The sequence below is a fragment of the Gossypium raimondii genome, chromosome 13 (genome assembly GCF_025698545.1).
Source record: "Gossypium raimondii isolate GPD5lz chromosome 13, ASM2569854v1, whole genome shotgun sequence".
Lineage (NCBI taxonomy): Eukaryota > Viridiplantae > Streptophyta > Magnoliopsida > Malvales > Malvaceae > Gossypium > Gossypium raimondii.
This window is the reverse complement of record NC_068577.1, coordinates 58,385,046-58,400,340: the sequence shown is the minus strand read 5'-3', so window position 1 is coordinate 58,400,340 and position 15,295 is coordinate 58,385,046. Positions and strand designations below refer to the sequence as shown.

General features: G+C 27.6%; 1 protein-coding gene across 1 annotated transcript; it reads right to left on the bottom strand.

Moving 5' to 3' along the window:
* Positions 1 to 12,626: 12,626 nt before the first annotated feature.
* LOC105784206 (uncharacterized) lies at positions 12,627 to 13,734 on the bottom strand. The gene has a single exon (XM_012610009.2). The coding sequence runs from the start codon at positions 13,595 to 13,597 to the stop codon at positions 13,091 to 13,093; it is 507 nt and encodes a 168-aa protein (XP_012465463.1). The 5' UTR covers positions 13,598 to 13,734; the 3' UTR covers positions 12,627 to 13,090.
* Positions 13,735 to 15,295: the final 1,561 nt, after the last annotated feature.

Sequence of the window (15,295 nt, the reverse complement as noted above, 5' to 3'; positions counted from 1 at the left end):
CTGATTATATAATTTCATTATTTATAAAGGGACTGAATTGACAATTTTCCATTTTTAGGGGCAAAGACTATCCTTTTAATTGCGCCCTAACATTTTAAGAACTAGAATGCTCAATTCAATCGATTCAACTGTAGGTCCAATAATAATTAAATAATTAATTTATAAAATTTTAATTATATTTCTAAAATTTATAAAATGACAAACAAATCTTATTTGATATAATCTAAAATTGAAAATTTAGAGAAATCTAAAACATTGTTAAACCTATCTAAGGGCCAGGTAGCCCGCCCAAGTTGGGCTAGCCTTGGACAATGATTTTTTTTTTCACATCGGCTTGGCCCGATTCTGCTCGAGTTCAATTTAATTAATAAAATTATTTTTAAAATTTAAATTTAATTATAAAATATCAAAATATCAAAAAAAATTTTGTTAAGATTTCATTATTTATTAATAGTAAATTGGGCTTTTTTTGGTTGACCGAGCTAGCCCAAAAACGGATCTAGACTTGAATTTTTTTGGAATGGGGTCTCGACCCGACTCATGAACATCTCTAAACATTGCCACATAACTTTTAACAATAAACACTAAAAAAATTTGTGAATGATAAAACTTTTGTAATTGCTTTGAAAACCTCAAAACTAATATTTTTACTACATCTATTTTATTACATTCATATTCTTTTTCTTTTTTTTGAATTTCATTTTAAACTATGTTATATAAGATCCGACATGTTATTGAATAATTACACTAAAGATTTTAATAATAGAATAACCTAACTGATGTGATCTTGATAATTTAAAGATGTAATTAAAAACAGTTTAAAATTAAAAGACCAATTTAAAATAAAAGTTATATTTTGAAGATATTTGATGCAATTAAGTCAATAAAACCCATACAAAAATTATTTGTTTTTTTGTTTTGAATCTTTTAAGAACACTTCACATTTTCAATTGGTTCCAACTTTGGGTTCCTTTTAAGGCTTCCTTTATTGCCTCATTGAAGCCATTCCAAAGAAGAACAAATCAAATATTTCTAGAAGCCTCTTATGGATACTTTAATGTGTATACTCATCAATCAAACAATTTGCCAATTTCATCCCTAGCATGAATTTAGCCTCCCTTTTTGGCTTTTTTTAAGTTATTTTTTTAAGAGATTATTTTCTCCAAAATTTCAGCAACTAAGAATATTTGGGGATATAGAGGGGAAGCTATAATCTGTGCATTTTAAATTTAAAAAATAGAGGATTATACTCTCAAAACTACAAATAGATGATTAAATTTTAAATGTACGAAGAGTACATGGAATTTGAGCATATTTTAATCGTATATGCAAATCAGGTATCTCCAAACTATGATTCTCATTTTAAATTGGTCCCAAACTTCAAAATATTATAATAATATCCCGACATTATCTATGTTATATCGATCAAGTCCTTCCATTGTTAATTTTTATTTAACTATTGACATAATTTAAAATAAAAATTAAAGAAAATTAAAATGTCGTCACGTAATTTTTAAAAGTAAAAACTAAAAATAAAGTAAAACAAAAAAAGAAGAAGAGAGATTCAATGTTCAATAAAACTTCCAAAAAGCTTCAAAACCTCAAAATCAATATTTTTGTAACATTCATTTTACAATATTTACATTTTCTTCAAAAAATTCATTTAAATTATGCCACATTAAACTTGATGTCTCATTTAACAAATAAATTAACGATTTTTGTAACGTAAGAACCTTATTAATATAACTTCGATAATTTAAAATTAATTTAACACGAATATCATAATTTAAAGATGTTTAATGCAAGTAACTCACATATGATTGAGCGGCAGAGTTGAGATTCCTAAGAAGGATAATTTCATATGCATATACATATTCAATACATACCAAAGAAAAAAAAAAAAGGAGGGACCATTGACTTTAAATAATATATGTTTCTTAATACTAGACCAACAATTATATAAAGTGAAAATGCGCATGCCATGCACAAAATGAAAAATCACTTTGTATAGGGACTATTTTATAAATAATTATTCATTGGGAATATTTCCTTTAATTTGGTCGGCCTTATTTTGTATTACTACAAATATTCTCTGTAAGGAGACAGTCAGGCAACCTTAAAATTCCATTTTCCTTTTAATTATGCTTTAGTTTTCTAGTAATTAACTATTTAAATCATTTCAAATTCTCAATTAGTAATAAATATTTTGCTTAACAAAAAATAAAGATTACTATTTTTATTATTAAGGGAAGGTTGATTTTGGCGGAAAAAATCTTCAAAGTGTTGTCTATTTAAAGTCGATTTACCCCCTCAACTGGTCGGTATTGTCTCCCGACTCAAACGAACTCATGAGTGGTAAATGTTGCATAAAGAAGCAACAAGTTCAATAATGTGCGATGCTTAGTCCTATGCTTTCAATAATTGAGGACAATATCGTTCACTCTCGTTCACTCAAGAGATTTATCAACCCTCAATGTACGACACTTTAAAAAACTTTTAGTGAAAGAGTCGATCTCTCCTCAACAATTATTATTCTAGAAACTATTCATGATTATAATTTGTAGTTTTTCTTATTAGTAGGTTCCTCTATAGTTATTTATAAATTGTTATTCGCTCAAAACCAACACACCCTTCAATAAGTGTCCCGTATAAATACTTAATTCTCGATAAAATTAAAAGACAAAATTCTCCTTTTAAGAACAAAACCAATTCATTGAGAAATTCGTTAAGTTCAAATAGAAAACACCTTCTCCCGACATAATCGGCCTTACTTCAACAACTACATATATAATAAAAAACGTGTGTGGCGGAAAGCATGAAGATATGAATTTTCTCCAGCTTTTTAGCATGCCATAAAAGTTAAACTTTGCATCACGTGCTACCCACGTCTTGACAATGGTAACAAAAGTAAATATAGAGGGTAAAAAGAATATTGTTTTTCAAACGTGGCAGAAAATAATCTTTTTGATTCAATGATTGTATATTTCACTAAGAATTTTTAAAATACCAACTAGTAATAAAATTAAAATTTATTAGTTAATTGAGTTTTAGTTCGATTAATATGAATATTGTTGTCAATGTAAGAAAGTGTAGATTCGAGTGTCTTTGAAACGTATTATCTTTATATTCATAGGTTAGAAAGAGACTCTAAATAAATTTAAATATTATATAAAAAACTAAATATAATCAAAGCTTGTTATTACACAATCTTTGGTGTTGTCGGTATTATTATGTTGTATGTTTTTCATCATCTTGGACACACATTACCAACATTTTCAAGTATGACATACATCATCATCCTATTTTGCTATATTATAAGGATGTCTTAATTTAGAAATAAGGTAAAACTATGTTAATATTTATGCTCGTTTCGTTACCGATAGACCTGATCATAAGTTAAGTATCTGTTTAAGTTCAAAAGTTTATTCGAAAAGTGAAAGAATTTAGGAAAAAATATAGGCCCGAAAAATGGGTTTTGACAAAAAATAAGGCTAATTTTTAAAATGGGTTGGGCCTTGGGTGTGATTTTTTGGCCCAGCTCAGGCCGAATTAGCTATTTTGTTGTTGTTTTTGCTACAATTTCGTTATTATATTGTTGCTCTTTTGTTCTTATTATTTAGATATTGTAGAACTCTTGCTTTATTATTAATTTTGCTACTGTTTTAGAAGCATTTTTTCCGTTAACTTGCAACTATCTTATTGTTATTTAAGTATAAAGATTTTTCTAATGTATTTTTAATTTGTTGGGAAACATTTATTTTAATGTTTTTGTTGTGTTTGATGTATTATATTTTTTAAACTTTGTTTTTATATAAAAAAAATAATCTAAAAAGTTTAACTTTTTTAATCTAAGTCGGGATTGTGCAGAACTCTTTGCCCATTTTTTGAGCTAGCCCAAGCTTATAAAAAAGACCTAAAATTTTTCGTCAACTTGGCCCTGCCCATGATTAGCTCTAGTTACCAGTGTATAGTGTAATAATATGAGGGGAAAAATGATTTATTTCATATGTATTTCAATAGTTAGACATGAAATGAAAAATAGTTGATACAATTTTAAACTACAATTTGGAAAGATAAGGGTGAGTTTGGATGGACAGTGCGTTTACCTATGGTTAGTGTAAAAACAGTGGTGGCGGTGAGATTAGATACTATAGCGCGAGACAAAAAGTAAGCTAAACGCACCGCACCGCACCGCACCCAATCGCCCATCCAAACTCACTCTAAGTAAAACTCTTTTGCAAAAAATAAAACCTCTCCAAAATAAGTGAAGTTTTTCATCTCTTTGCTAAAAACAAGTTATAAGAGTGACTAAATATTATCAATTGATTTAGTTTATTGCTAATTTACATACTAAAATACGTGTAAAAAATAATACTCCTACCAAACGTAGCATTAGTTTTTATATTTTTTGCGAATCAGTCATTTTTAGTCTATATATTTTTTGAAATTTTGAAATTCCCGTCACAGTTGTTAATTTTGTTTGGTTAAATTATGCTAATAGTCCTATACTCTGCATAAAGCTGTAAATTTAGCCTCTATTCTTTTCCAAAATTTGAAATTTTAGTCCTGACAAAAAACGATAGTTGTTAGATTCGTTAATTGACTTTTTTTAACGAGTAACACGTAAAAATAACAGAATTTAATAAATTTAATAAATATAATGTATTAGTACTAAAATGTTAAAATTTTAAAAATATAACAAACTAAAAAACAATCAAATTAAAATATAATGACTAAATTCATTCTATATGTATAATACATCGACTAATAACATATTTTAACCTAAAGTATAAAAAACAATAAATGCCAAAATTTCACACTGGTTTTTCTTTCTAATGATCAACAGTTGGTTAAAGCCGTAAAAATTTCCAGATGTCGTTCTTTCAGTTTAAACTCAACATGGATCTGCTGCCACGTGGCTTCAAAATTGCTTTTAGTTGTGACCTGTAGTGTAATATTTGCGATCCTTCTCTTTTTCCTTTTTCTTTCTTTTATAACTTTTTTCACTATGTGCGATACAAAAGTCAAAATGGGTATATTTTTCTTTCACTTTGGAAAACTTTACTTTAGGGATTAAAATATAATTTTATTATATATTTTTTAATTTTTAAAAAAATTAAAATATAAAATTTTCATTTTACGGGTCATGGATTTACTCGGAATTGATCACACATAATATTAATATCATACATAATTATTTAAATTCATTTCCACCCATTATATAACTTCAAAATTTATTGAAGGGTAAACTACACTCATAGTCACTTTTGTTTACCTTATGTTACATTTCAGTCACTTAGGTATGAAATGTTACATTTTAGTCACTTACGTTATCGTATTGTAACATTTTAGTCACTGAGCCGTTAATTGTCGTTAATGGTGTAATGGTAAGCTGACGTGGCATGTTAAATTATCATTTCAAACAAAAACTTTAGGTTAAATTATACAATTGGTCCCCATAATTTTTCGTTTTGAGCAATTTAATTCTTTTATGTTCTTTTAACTTTCTTTCTTTCTTTCTTTTTTTCCATTCTCTTTTGCTTCTCCCTCTGTTTTTCTACCTTCTTTATTTCTTTTAACATACCAGGAAGTCGAATTGGTAGTGAAGAAAGAAGCATGGTATGGGTTTATGGGTTTTGGTTATAGGCAAATGATGACATCGACTTCCTACTTCTTTTTTTATTGCCAATTCGACTTCCTAATATGTTAAAAGAAATGGGAAAGGTATGAAAACAGAGAGAGAAACAAAAGAGAATGAAAAAAAAGAGAAAAGTTTAAAGAACATAAGAGAAAAAAAATTAAATTACTTAAAACGAAAAAATATGAGGATTAATTGTATAATTTAACCTAAAATTTTGTTTGAAATGATGATTTAACGTACACGTCACCACTGCTACACCATTAACGACGATTAATGGCTCAGCGGCTAAAATGTTACAACATGATAACGTAAATGACTAAAACGTAACATTTCAAACATAAGTGACTAAAACGTAACCTAAGGTAAACAAAAATAACAATGGGTGTAGTTTACCCTTTATTGAATCCTACTTATATTTTGTAAGGATAAACTACTTAATTTGTCATCAAAATTTTAAAGTGTTTTCATTTTAATCATTCGAACGTTGAATATTTTAACTGTAGCTGAATGTATACGTCAAATCATTTTTTTTACAAATAAAAAATTATATGAATCAATTAAATTAAATTTTGAATATTTTATTTTAAATATATTTTATTTAATTGAGCTTTAGCTTTTAGTGATGATGTTTTTTTTTTTTTGGGGGCGGGGGTTATTTGACAAATGGGTGGTATCTCCTTTAGACATGAGCCATTGCTTTTATCATAGGAAAGGAATAATTTGGGCAGTGCTTCACTTAGCCCCATTTCAGTCCAATCATGTGGACCCTTCCCTGTCTCTGCTCCGGCCTTATAATCCAATACCTCCATTCCCTATTTTATTTATGGATAAAATATGTCAAAAGTACCTCTACTCTTTATAATATTGGAATTTAGTCCTTGTATTTTTATTTTAGGAATTTAATTTTTCTATTTTTCAGATTTTAAATTCCGGTCTAACTATTAATATTACTAAAATTATTTTGTTAAATACAAGTTCATTACAACATCTTTTTTAAGTCACGTGGCTAGTAAGTGAGTATTTTTATAATTTTAAAATTTAGTCCTTCTACTTTTAAATTTTAAAATTTAGGTCCAACTGTTAATATTATTAAAATTATTTTGTTAAATTCATTACAACATCATTTTTTAGTTACATGGCTACTATGTGAGTATTTTTTATATCAAAATGTCATATCAACAAAAGTAACAATATTAACAATTGGACTTGATAAAATCTAGTAAGTAAAAGGACTAAATTTCTAAAATAAAAGTATAAGGACTTATGTCATATTTTAACCTTTATTTTTATTTATTGAAAACGTTTCTCATACGATGATTTTAAAAGGGTTAATGTAATTTTTTGTTATTAAACTTGACACGTAGATCCACTTTGGTACTTGCATTTTGTCCACTTTAATGCAGGAGCTTGACAATAAATCCATTCTGATATCTAAATTTAGAAAATATAAAATTTTGATGACGTGGTATAATTTTAAAGTGTCACGTCATTAGATCTTGATAGAACTTAACTTCAATGTTTCAATGGTAAAAATTATTTTAACTACAATATAAATATAACACAGATATAAATTAAAAATTAACATTTCATCGAAACATTAAATTAAAGTCTCCCCTTTACTTTATTAATTTTTAATGAAAATGATTAAATAAATTACTGATGTGACATTAGAGTGTAATTAAGTCGAGCCGAGCTTGAATAGCGGTAAGCTTAAGCTTGATATTCGACTCGAGTGCAATTGAACATCGAGCTTTATACTCAAGCTTGATTAAAACTATTTATCAATTTTTGTATTTCAATTCCAACTAGAGCTCGGTTAAGTTCATATGTGTTCAAACTTGAACTCGTTTGTACTCAAGTTCTTTCTGTATATTAAGTGTGAAAGTATAATTTCAAAATATAAAAATATACTCGAATCAAGTATTACGGTGCCAAGAGGGTTGGCAGGGCCGCTAAAACAAAATTTTCAGTTTAACCCATAAAATTTTATAAATTAATAAGTGATAAAAATACAGTTTGAACCATAAAACGATAAAGATTTGATTTAATCATCAAAAGATTTACAAAAATATAAATTATTAAAACGACGACTTTTATAAAAATATACAATTTAATTTTCCTTTTGATCCCTCTGAAGATTTTAACTTCACCCATAATCAAATTAAAAAATTTTAAAAACCTTAAATAACTCGTCAACACTAGTGTCTCGTTTATGATGGCTCGCTGGGAGGGCTTGGTGTTGTTGAAGTGGAGATTTGGTCCCATGCAAGCAAAACTTAACCACTTTTGTCACACTCTCATGCTTTCTTTGTTTTTTTGCTAACTTCTTATTGAAATGATTTTTACTCTTTCATGTTCTGTTGTTTTCACCAATATAGAGTTTTCCTTTTTTAACCCACCATGATGGATAAAAAAGATGGCATTGTTAATTATGATGAAAGGATTGGAGAGTGGAGGACCCCAAACCCCAACTTTAAACAACATTTGCTAAAACATACATTCTAGGTTTTGGACCATTCCAATTGAATTCATTTGTGGGTCAATACAAGTTGTTATCACCTAAATGTATTTCATTCCGATATTAATATTGTTGTCAGTATAGAAAGATGTTAATTCGAGTCCGCTGAAACATGCTTATCCTCCTTAAGATCAGGGAGGGGTTATGGTAATTTTAGGCCTTGTATAAAAAATATATTAGATTATATTTAGGGTAAACTATGTTGATAGTTACTCAGCTATCAGCAAGTTTTTTTTTGGTCTATTAGATTATTTCTAGGGTAAACTAAATTAGTAGTCACCTAACTATTACTACAAGTTTTTTTTGTCACTTATCGTTATAATGACAACTTTAATCCTCAACATTTATACATTGTGTCAAATTATCTTGATTCTAAAAATTTAACCCCGAGCATTTATACATTGTGTAAATTGGTATTTTCTTTTCCTTTTCTTTTCTTTTGTGACATTGAGGGTTAATTTTAAAAGAAAGAAAAAGATAAAAATTGTTATATTGGATTTTTGGGATTTCTATTTTTGGTAATTTTCGATCAAAATTGACGATAAAGTTATTTATTTAACTTTTTAGATGAAACGGTGACAAATGAAAACAAAACTACAAAAAAAAAAGACTAAATTTCACAATGTCTAAAAATTGAGTGTTAAAGTTGTTGTTATACCAATTTTAAAAGTTGTTGAATTATTTTTCTATTAGCCATTTAATAGATAATGACAAAAAAGACAAAATCGTGATCATTTTATAACTTTTCATAATTGAACAACAAAAGAATTACCGATAATTAGATTATTATCAATATAACTTACCCATTAGATTATACGACATTAGCGTTGTAACAAAAAAGGTAATGTATAAGGTATATTTAAAAACATATGTGGTTTTTTTTAAATAGTCAAATTAAAGCTTTAAAAGATAAACACTTTCATGATCATGTCTATCAAATTGCGAAAAATAATGAAAATTTTAATTATTTTTCGAATGAGTTAGTATCCGGTTAATTTACGACATTAACTCAGTCAATAACTTAAACATAATAATATAGATTTGCACTAATAATTTTTTGTTGCCTTTGCTCAGAAAAAAATAAAGTTGAATCATATTTAAATGATATGAAATTTTAATAATTTAAATTAAACTCGAATTTAATCATTTCAAAATTTAAAACATATTAAAATTTAAAAATTAATTTAAAAAATTTAAAAATTAATTTTAATATTCAAAACTCGAGTGGTGTCGAATATCTTTCAACTTTACCGAACAGCATTGGGCTTCAACCAATTCTCTGCTAATACTTAAATAAAATTTCAACTGTCTTGAGCCCAACCCACACAGCATTGTGATAACACGAAAAACCGTCACACTAGTGGTGACAATATCACTGTTTCGTGTCTACACCAACAAAAGAAAAACATTCATGGGTTTTGATTCGCCTCGATCTGATAAATTTTTTTTTAATTTTAAAAGTCGAGCTTTTAGTATATATGCTTATGAGTCGGGTTGGATTAAATTTGGGTTGAGTCTAAACATGATATTAATATATTTTATATTTATTTAAGCTTGACCTAACCTAAAATAATGGCCTAAAATTTTATCTAAATTCGCTCATATTTGTAGAAAGCTAACCCAAACTCATTTTAAGTCCGTCCATATTATTTCTATTTTTTTAAATTTTTAAAAAAAATTTATATAGCCATCTTAATATTATTTTAATGTTTAAGTTAGTGTAGTATTATATATTTAATATAAATTTATTTTTTTAATGTGTTATAAGTTACACAATATATAAAAACAACATAATATAAAATATTATAAGCTTAACAATGGATTGGCCCAAGCTAGAGCCTTGAATGTTCATGCTCAAGTCCGGCTCATAGTTTAAACGAACCTAATTTTTTGCGCTTAATTTTTTTACTCGTGCCTTTTTAAATTTTGAATGGACTTTCAAACTTAAAGGAATAACCCAACCTATGAATAAGTCTAAAATATTTAGATAGATCAAAATTTTTATTAAAATGTTCGAGGCAGAATTTTTTTAAAAAATTGTCAGTACGATAAATTTATGAAAATACCTCATTTTTAATTTTTAATTATAATTTGACAAATATAAAAAAGTATAACATATATTTTATTTTTATAATTAGTTTGAATTCATTAATTTTATAACATATATTTAGTTTAATTTTATATTATAAAATTTTATTAAATATATCACGATGAGATTATGAGAAAATTATTTTGAGATTAAGGGTGGGTTTGGGTAAGTGGTGAGGTATTTGTGCGTTATATTTAGCTTACTTTTTATCTCATATTACAATATTATTATAGTATCTAATCTCACTGCTACTGATGTTTTTACATTAACTGTAAGTAAATGTATCGCCATCCAAACTCGTCTTAAGTCAAAATTGATGATTAAAATTTTAAATAAAATAAAAATAAAAATCAAATCAAACCATCTCTACTCTGTTGTGATACTTACTTCCATAAAACCTCAAGTGGCCACAAGACGTTTTTAGACGACAGAAATGGGCAAGTCAACTAAACATCATCATCTTTGTCCCCACACCAAAAGATAATATTAATCTAACGGTTAATAATTTCCCAATCTGCCAATAAAGAAAAAAAAAGCTGCTTTCTCAACGAAGACTGGCATTATTGCCTTTTCCTTTTGCCTACTATGATTTTAGTATAGCTTGGATTGCGGTAGAAGTAATGTAAATACGTTTCAGTTAAATTATATTTTATTTTAATAAAAATATTATAAAGATTTTTATGTTAAAAATTAAATTATATTTAATTTAATATACTAAAAAATAGACAAATTAATATATATACATTAAATTAAATCATAAAGTAGTCATTTTGTTAAAAATTCAATCAATTTCTACTATTAAAAATTGGTCAATTTACGTCAACATGAAGTACACGTGGCACGTCATGTGCAACTTTCTGGTTATTCTATCAGTTACACTAATTTTTAACGATAGAAATAGATGAATTTTTTTACAAAAATACTAGTTTGCTCTTTAATTTAACTTATAAGAATTAATTTACCCATTTTTTAGTAAAGGGGCAGTATATAATTTGACTCATTGTATAGGGCATCCAATATAGTTTTATCATTTTATTCCTTTTATATATAAAAAAAAGAGCAAATTAGTCATTGTACATTAGTTATTTTTATTAAAATTTCATCTATTTCTATTGTTAAAATTAATGTAGTTGACGGAATAACCGGATAACTACACGTAACGTGCCATGTGTATTTCATATTTATGTAAAGAGACCAAATTTTAATAGTAAAAATAGATAGAATTTTTAACAGAGTAACTAATTTACTCTATATTCTAACGTACAGAGGAAAAAATGCAATCCTACACTAGTTTTACCCTCTTCCTTTTTATGTTGCTTAACATGATTTAAGATTTATTAGATTTTAGTAGCTTGGATTGTTTCCTAACCCCAACATGAAGTTCATGTGATAGAAAATTTTGTCCAACTATATAGGTGCTTTTATGCCTTAAATTGTATTTTTATATAAAAATAAAATAAGTGAATTTTGTTGAAATTAATTGTTCCATTGAATTAGCATTTTATCTAATATTATTAAGTTTTAATTATAAAGTAAAATATATTACACTTTTGAAAAGATAATTCAATCTAAATTATCAAAATAGTATTGTTGAAAGGGATAATAATAAAATTTAGCTTGAAGAGTAAAAAATGAAAATCATTTTTATTTGGGATAAAATAACATTTAACCCTTAAAATTGATAACTTTTCTCATTTTAGTCCTTTAAATTTTTTGTCCGTATTAATCTTGAAACTAAATATTTTTTTCCGTTTAGGTCCTTATATTTAGATTTCGTTCAAGAGTGATGATGTGACACTCTGAAATTGTGCCACATAATCACTTGAAATGATAATATAACACAATCTTAAAATGTTATGTCATCATATCTAAACAAAATTTAAGTTCAAGGATCAAATTAGAAAACTACAAAGTCAATATGAAAAATAAAATTAGAGACAAAATATTACTTTATCCCTTTTATTTTAAGAAATTAACTATGGTTATATTAAGATTTAAACTTCAAATACTCTTTTTTCTTTTTTTTTTTGGTAGATAAAGAAGCTAAATACATTTAGCCATAACAGGAACTATATCTAACACCAACACTATCTTATAGACCGCACTTAGGGTAAACATTATTTTCACATGCCAATCCCTTACTAACCGCTCTCGGACAAGCTATATGATCCCGAAACAAACTGTAATTAGTAACTCATTTATCTCAATAATCCCAAAACAAACTTCCAGCAAAAGCTCAACCAGTTATCAAATTTGAACCAGCACTAGTGCTAACATTTATTAGCCTAAAATTGTTATCTAAGCTTTGATTTGAAGTAATTCATATGAAGTATTTGTGCAAAAATAAATCATTAATATATATTTTGTAGAAAACTAAATTATTTTCACCAATAGACTCATATATATTTTTCTATTCAATATAGTAAAAGAATTACAGTATTATTTTTTAATACAAACTTTGATAAATCAAACTAAAAAAAAGAATACAAACGGCGACTTTTCTTCTCTTCACCCACCCCACCAACATTACCTAAGCCGGCCCGCCAATTAACAAAGCCAACGACCCATTTTTTTTCCCATTTTCTTACCAAAATACCCGAAAAAAAAGAAAAACAAATTATACTCTAAAAAATAAATCAAATCTCAAAGAAAATTAAACCCGAATCGAAATTTTCTCCGCTAAAATCACTTAAAGATCTCGAAGTTAGAATTACATGAAAAGAAAATGATCTCTTGAATCGAATCAAAGTTGCAAAAGGAGGAGTAAATTAAAATTAAAACAAAACTCGAGGAAAATTTTTGTAACGAGAAATCAAAATTCTCACTCTTTTTTGGTATAACTTTAGTCTTGGAACCCGGTTTTTTCGAAAATTGCATTTCGGACCCTTCTCAGATCTCTTCCTTTCAAGGTCCTTCCTCTACCTTCATGAAGTGAGTACGATGCGATCCTTGTCCTCGCCATTTGCTTCGCCAAAAATTCGTGAGGTGGAATCCTAACACCTCCTTCCAACCAATCATCGCCTTCCACGTCATCGTCGTCTTCGTTTCTCTCCGATCTTATCCGATTTCCCCTATACTCTTCCCTCAAGATCTTAGACCAGTCCGGTACGTTAACCGGCAGCGACGCCGGTGTACCTCCTACACGAGATTCCCCGCCGCCGCGCATGGTTGACGGCTTTTTCGTCACTCGACTGGAGCGAAACTCGGGAGAGTCGGAGCGTGCCGTGACCGTGTGGTTATAGATGTCCGACTCGTCTAACTCGAATCCCACCGAGTCTCGACTCAACATTGCTTGGAGTTGTTGATCGCTCGATAGAAATCTCGAGTAATAGCTTCTGTTGCTTGCCATCAAAATTTCAACAAAAAAAATCAAAATCAAAAAACAAAAAAACAATTTTTTCTCTCTGCAAAATTCTAATTTTTTGGGATTTTGATTTTGCTCTTTGCGTTCTGATCATTTCTATATGCTTTTTAAAAGGTTGGGTTCCTTAATGGGATAGGCCGAATGGATTAATTTTTTAAAATTAATTTATTAACGACATTATTACATAAAAGCCCCTGAGATTTTCAAGTAAACGCCGTGTAAGATGGGTTAAGATTTTTATATTATTATATATCGATAAATATCTGTATTTTTATTATACCAAAATACGCTACACTATTCACTTTTAATTTTTATAATAATATTTAAATAGCTTTTTAAAAATAATAATTATTGAAAAATATAACTTTATCAATGGGATCATTTTTAAAGAATTAAATCAAATTTTTATCATTCTTAGAAGGTTAAGGTGTAATTTTATCATTACTAATTTAAAATTTTATAAATTATAAATGGATCTAAATGAAAAACTCTTCATTTTAAAGGGAACTGAGGCCCCTGCCAACCCCTTAGGTCCGGCCGTGGGAAGATGTGCAGGTGGCTTTGATTTGGGTCCAAAAATGACATTAGGTTAGATATTTACAATTTTTGTAGAAATATGAAACCGAAACAAAAATTTACTTTAAAATCTAAACTCTTTAATTATTCGCGTTGAGTTCGAATATTACTACGAGTCCAATTTAATTAAATTTTATATTTAAAAATAAGGAATAACTAAATAAAAAAAATTAAAAGTAAATTGGATAATAGATTTGGATATCAAGACGGAATTAGTAACTTGTAAAAGTAGAGTAGATAAAACATGTTGACGTAATGGATGTTTGAACTTTGAAGGTTATTCTTCACATCTACTTTGAATTTATCTATAATGTCATCACATGTTTTAATAGAGAAAAGCCATGTCACCAAAATTAATACTTCAAAATATATATTTAAAAACTAGGACAAGAAATAACTAAATTATAGTTGATGGACTAAATTCGTAAACAATATTTTTAGAGGTAAAAGTATTATGGAGGCCTTTGTATTAAGAGTTGAATTACATTTTACTCCCTCTACTAAAAATTGGACAATTTAGTCCTTACATGCTAAATCAAAGAGCAAACTAGTCAGTTTGTCAACAATTTCGTCAATTTATACCATCAAATCCTAGTTTTCCAGATAGTAGATTTACACAAGGAAGAAACGTAAGAGGAGCGAGTTTTGAATCCCTAAAGGATTTAAAATTTTGCAATTAAGCCCTTTAAGTTTGAAATTTTACTTAGACATCTATTTTTTAAAAAAAATAATTAAGTTCTATAAAAGTTTTAAAATTTTTAACTAAACCCTCTCTTTTTTTAAATTTATAATTAGATCCCCTATTTTAAAAAACCTCATTATACCAACCTCAAAATTTTTAAAAAATTTAATAGAACCTCAAAACTTAATACCACGTTTCACCGCTAGATATACGTGTCAGCTATGAGCTAACATTTAACCTCCAAGACAATAGATATGTTGACAGAGGACTTGATTGATACTTTGAAGTCTGAAGTTTGTGACCAATTTAAATTTCAGACATAGTTTGGGGATGTATAACAAAATTAACCTCTTTTCCCACTAAAAGTTCAATAAGCCCAATCACCAAAAACCTTGTCAATTGCTTGGCCCAAGAAATAAAACCGG

What these genes read in the sequence shown, in the direction of transcription:
- LOC105784206 (XM_012610009.2), bottom strand. Translation starts at nt 13,597, where the DNA reads ATGGCAAGCAACAGAAGCTATTACTCGAGATTTCTATCGAGCGATCAA.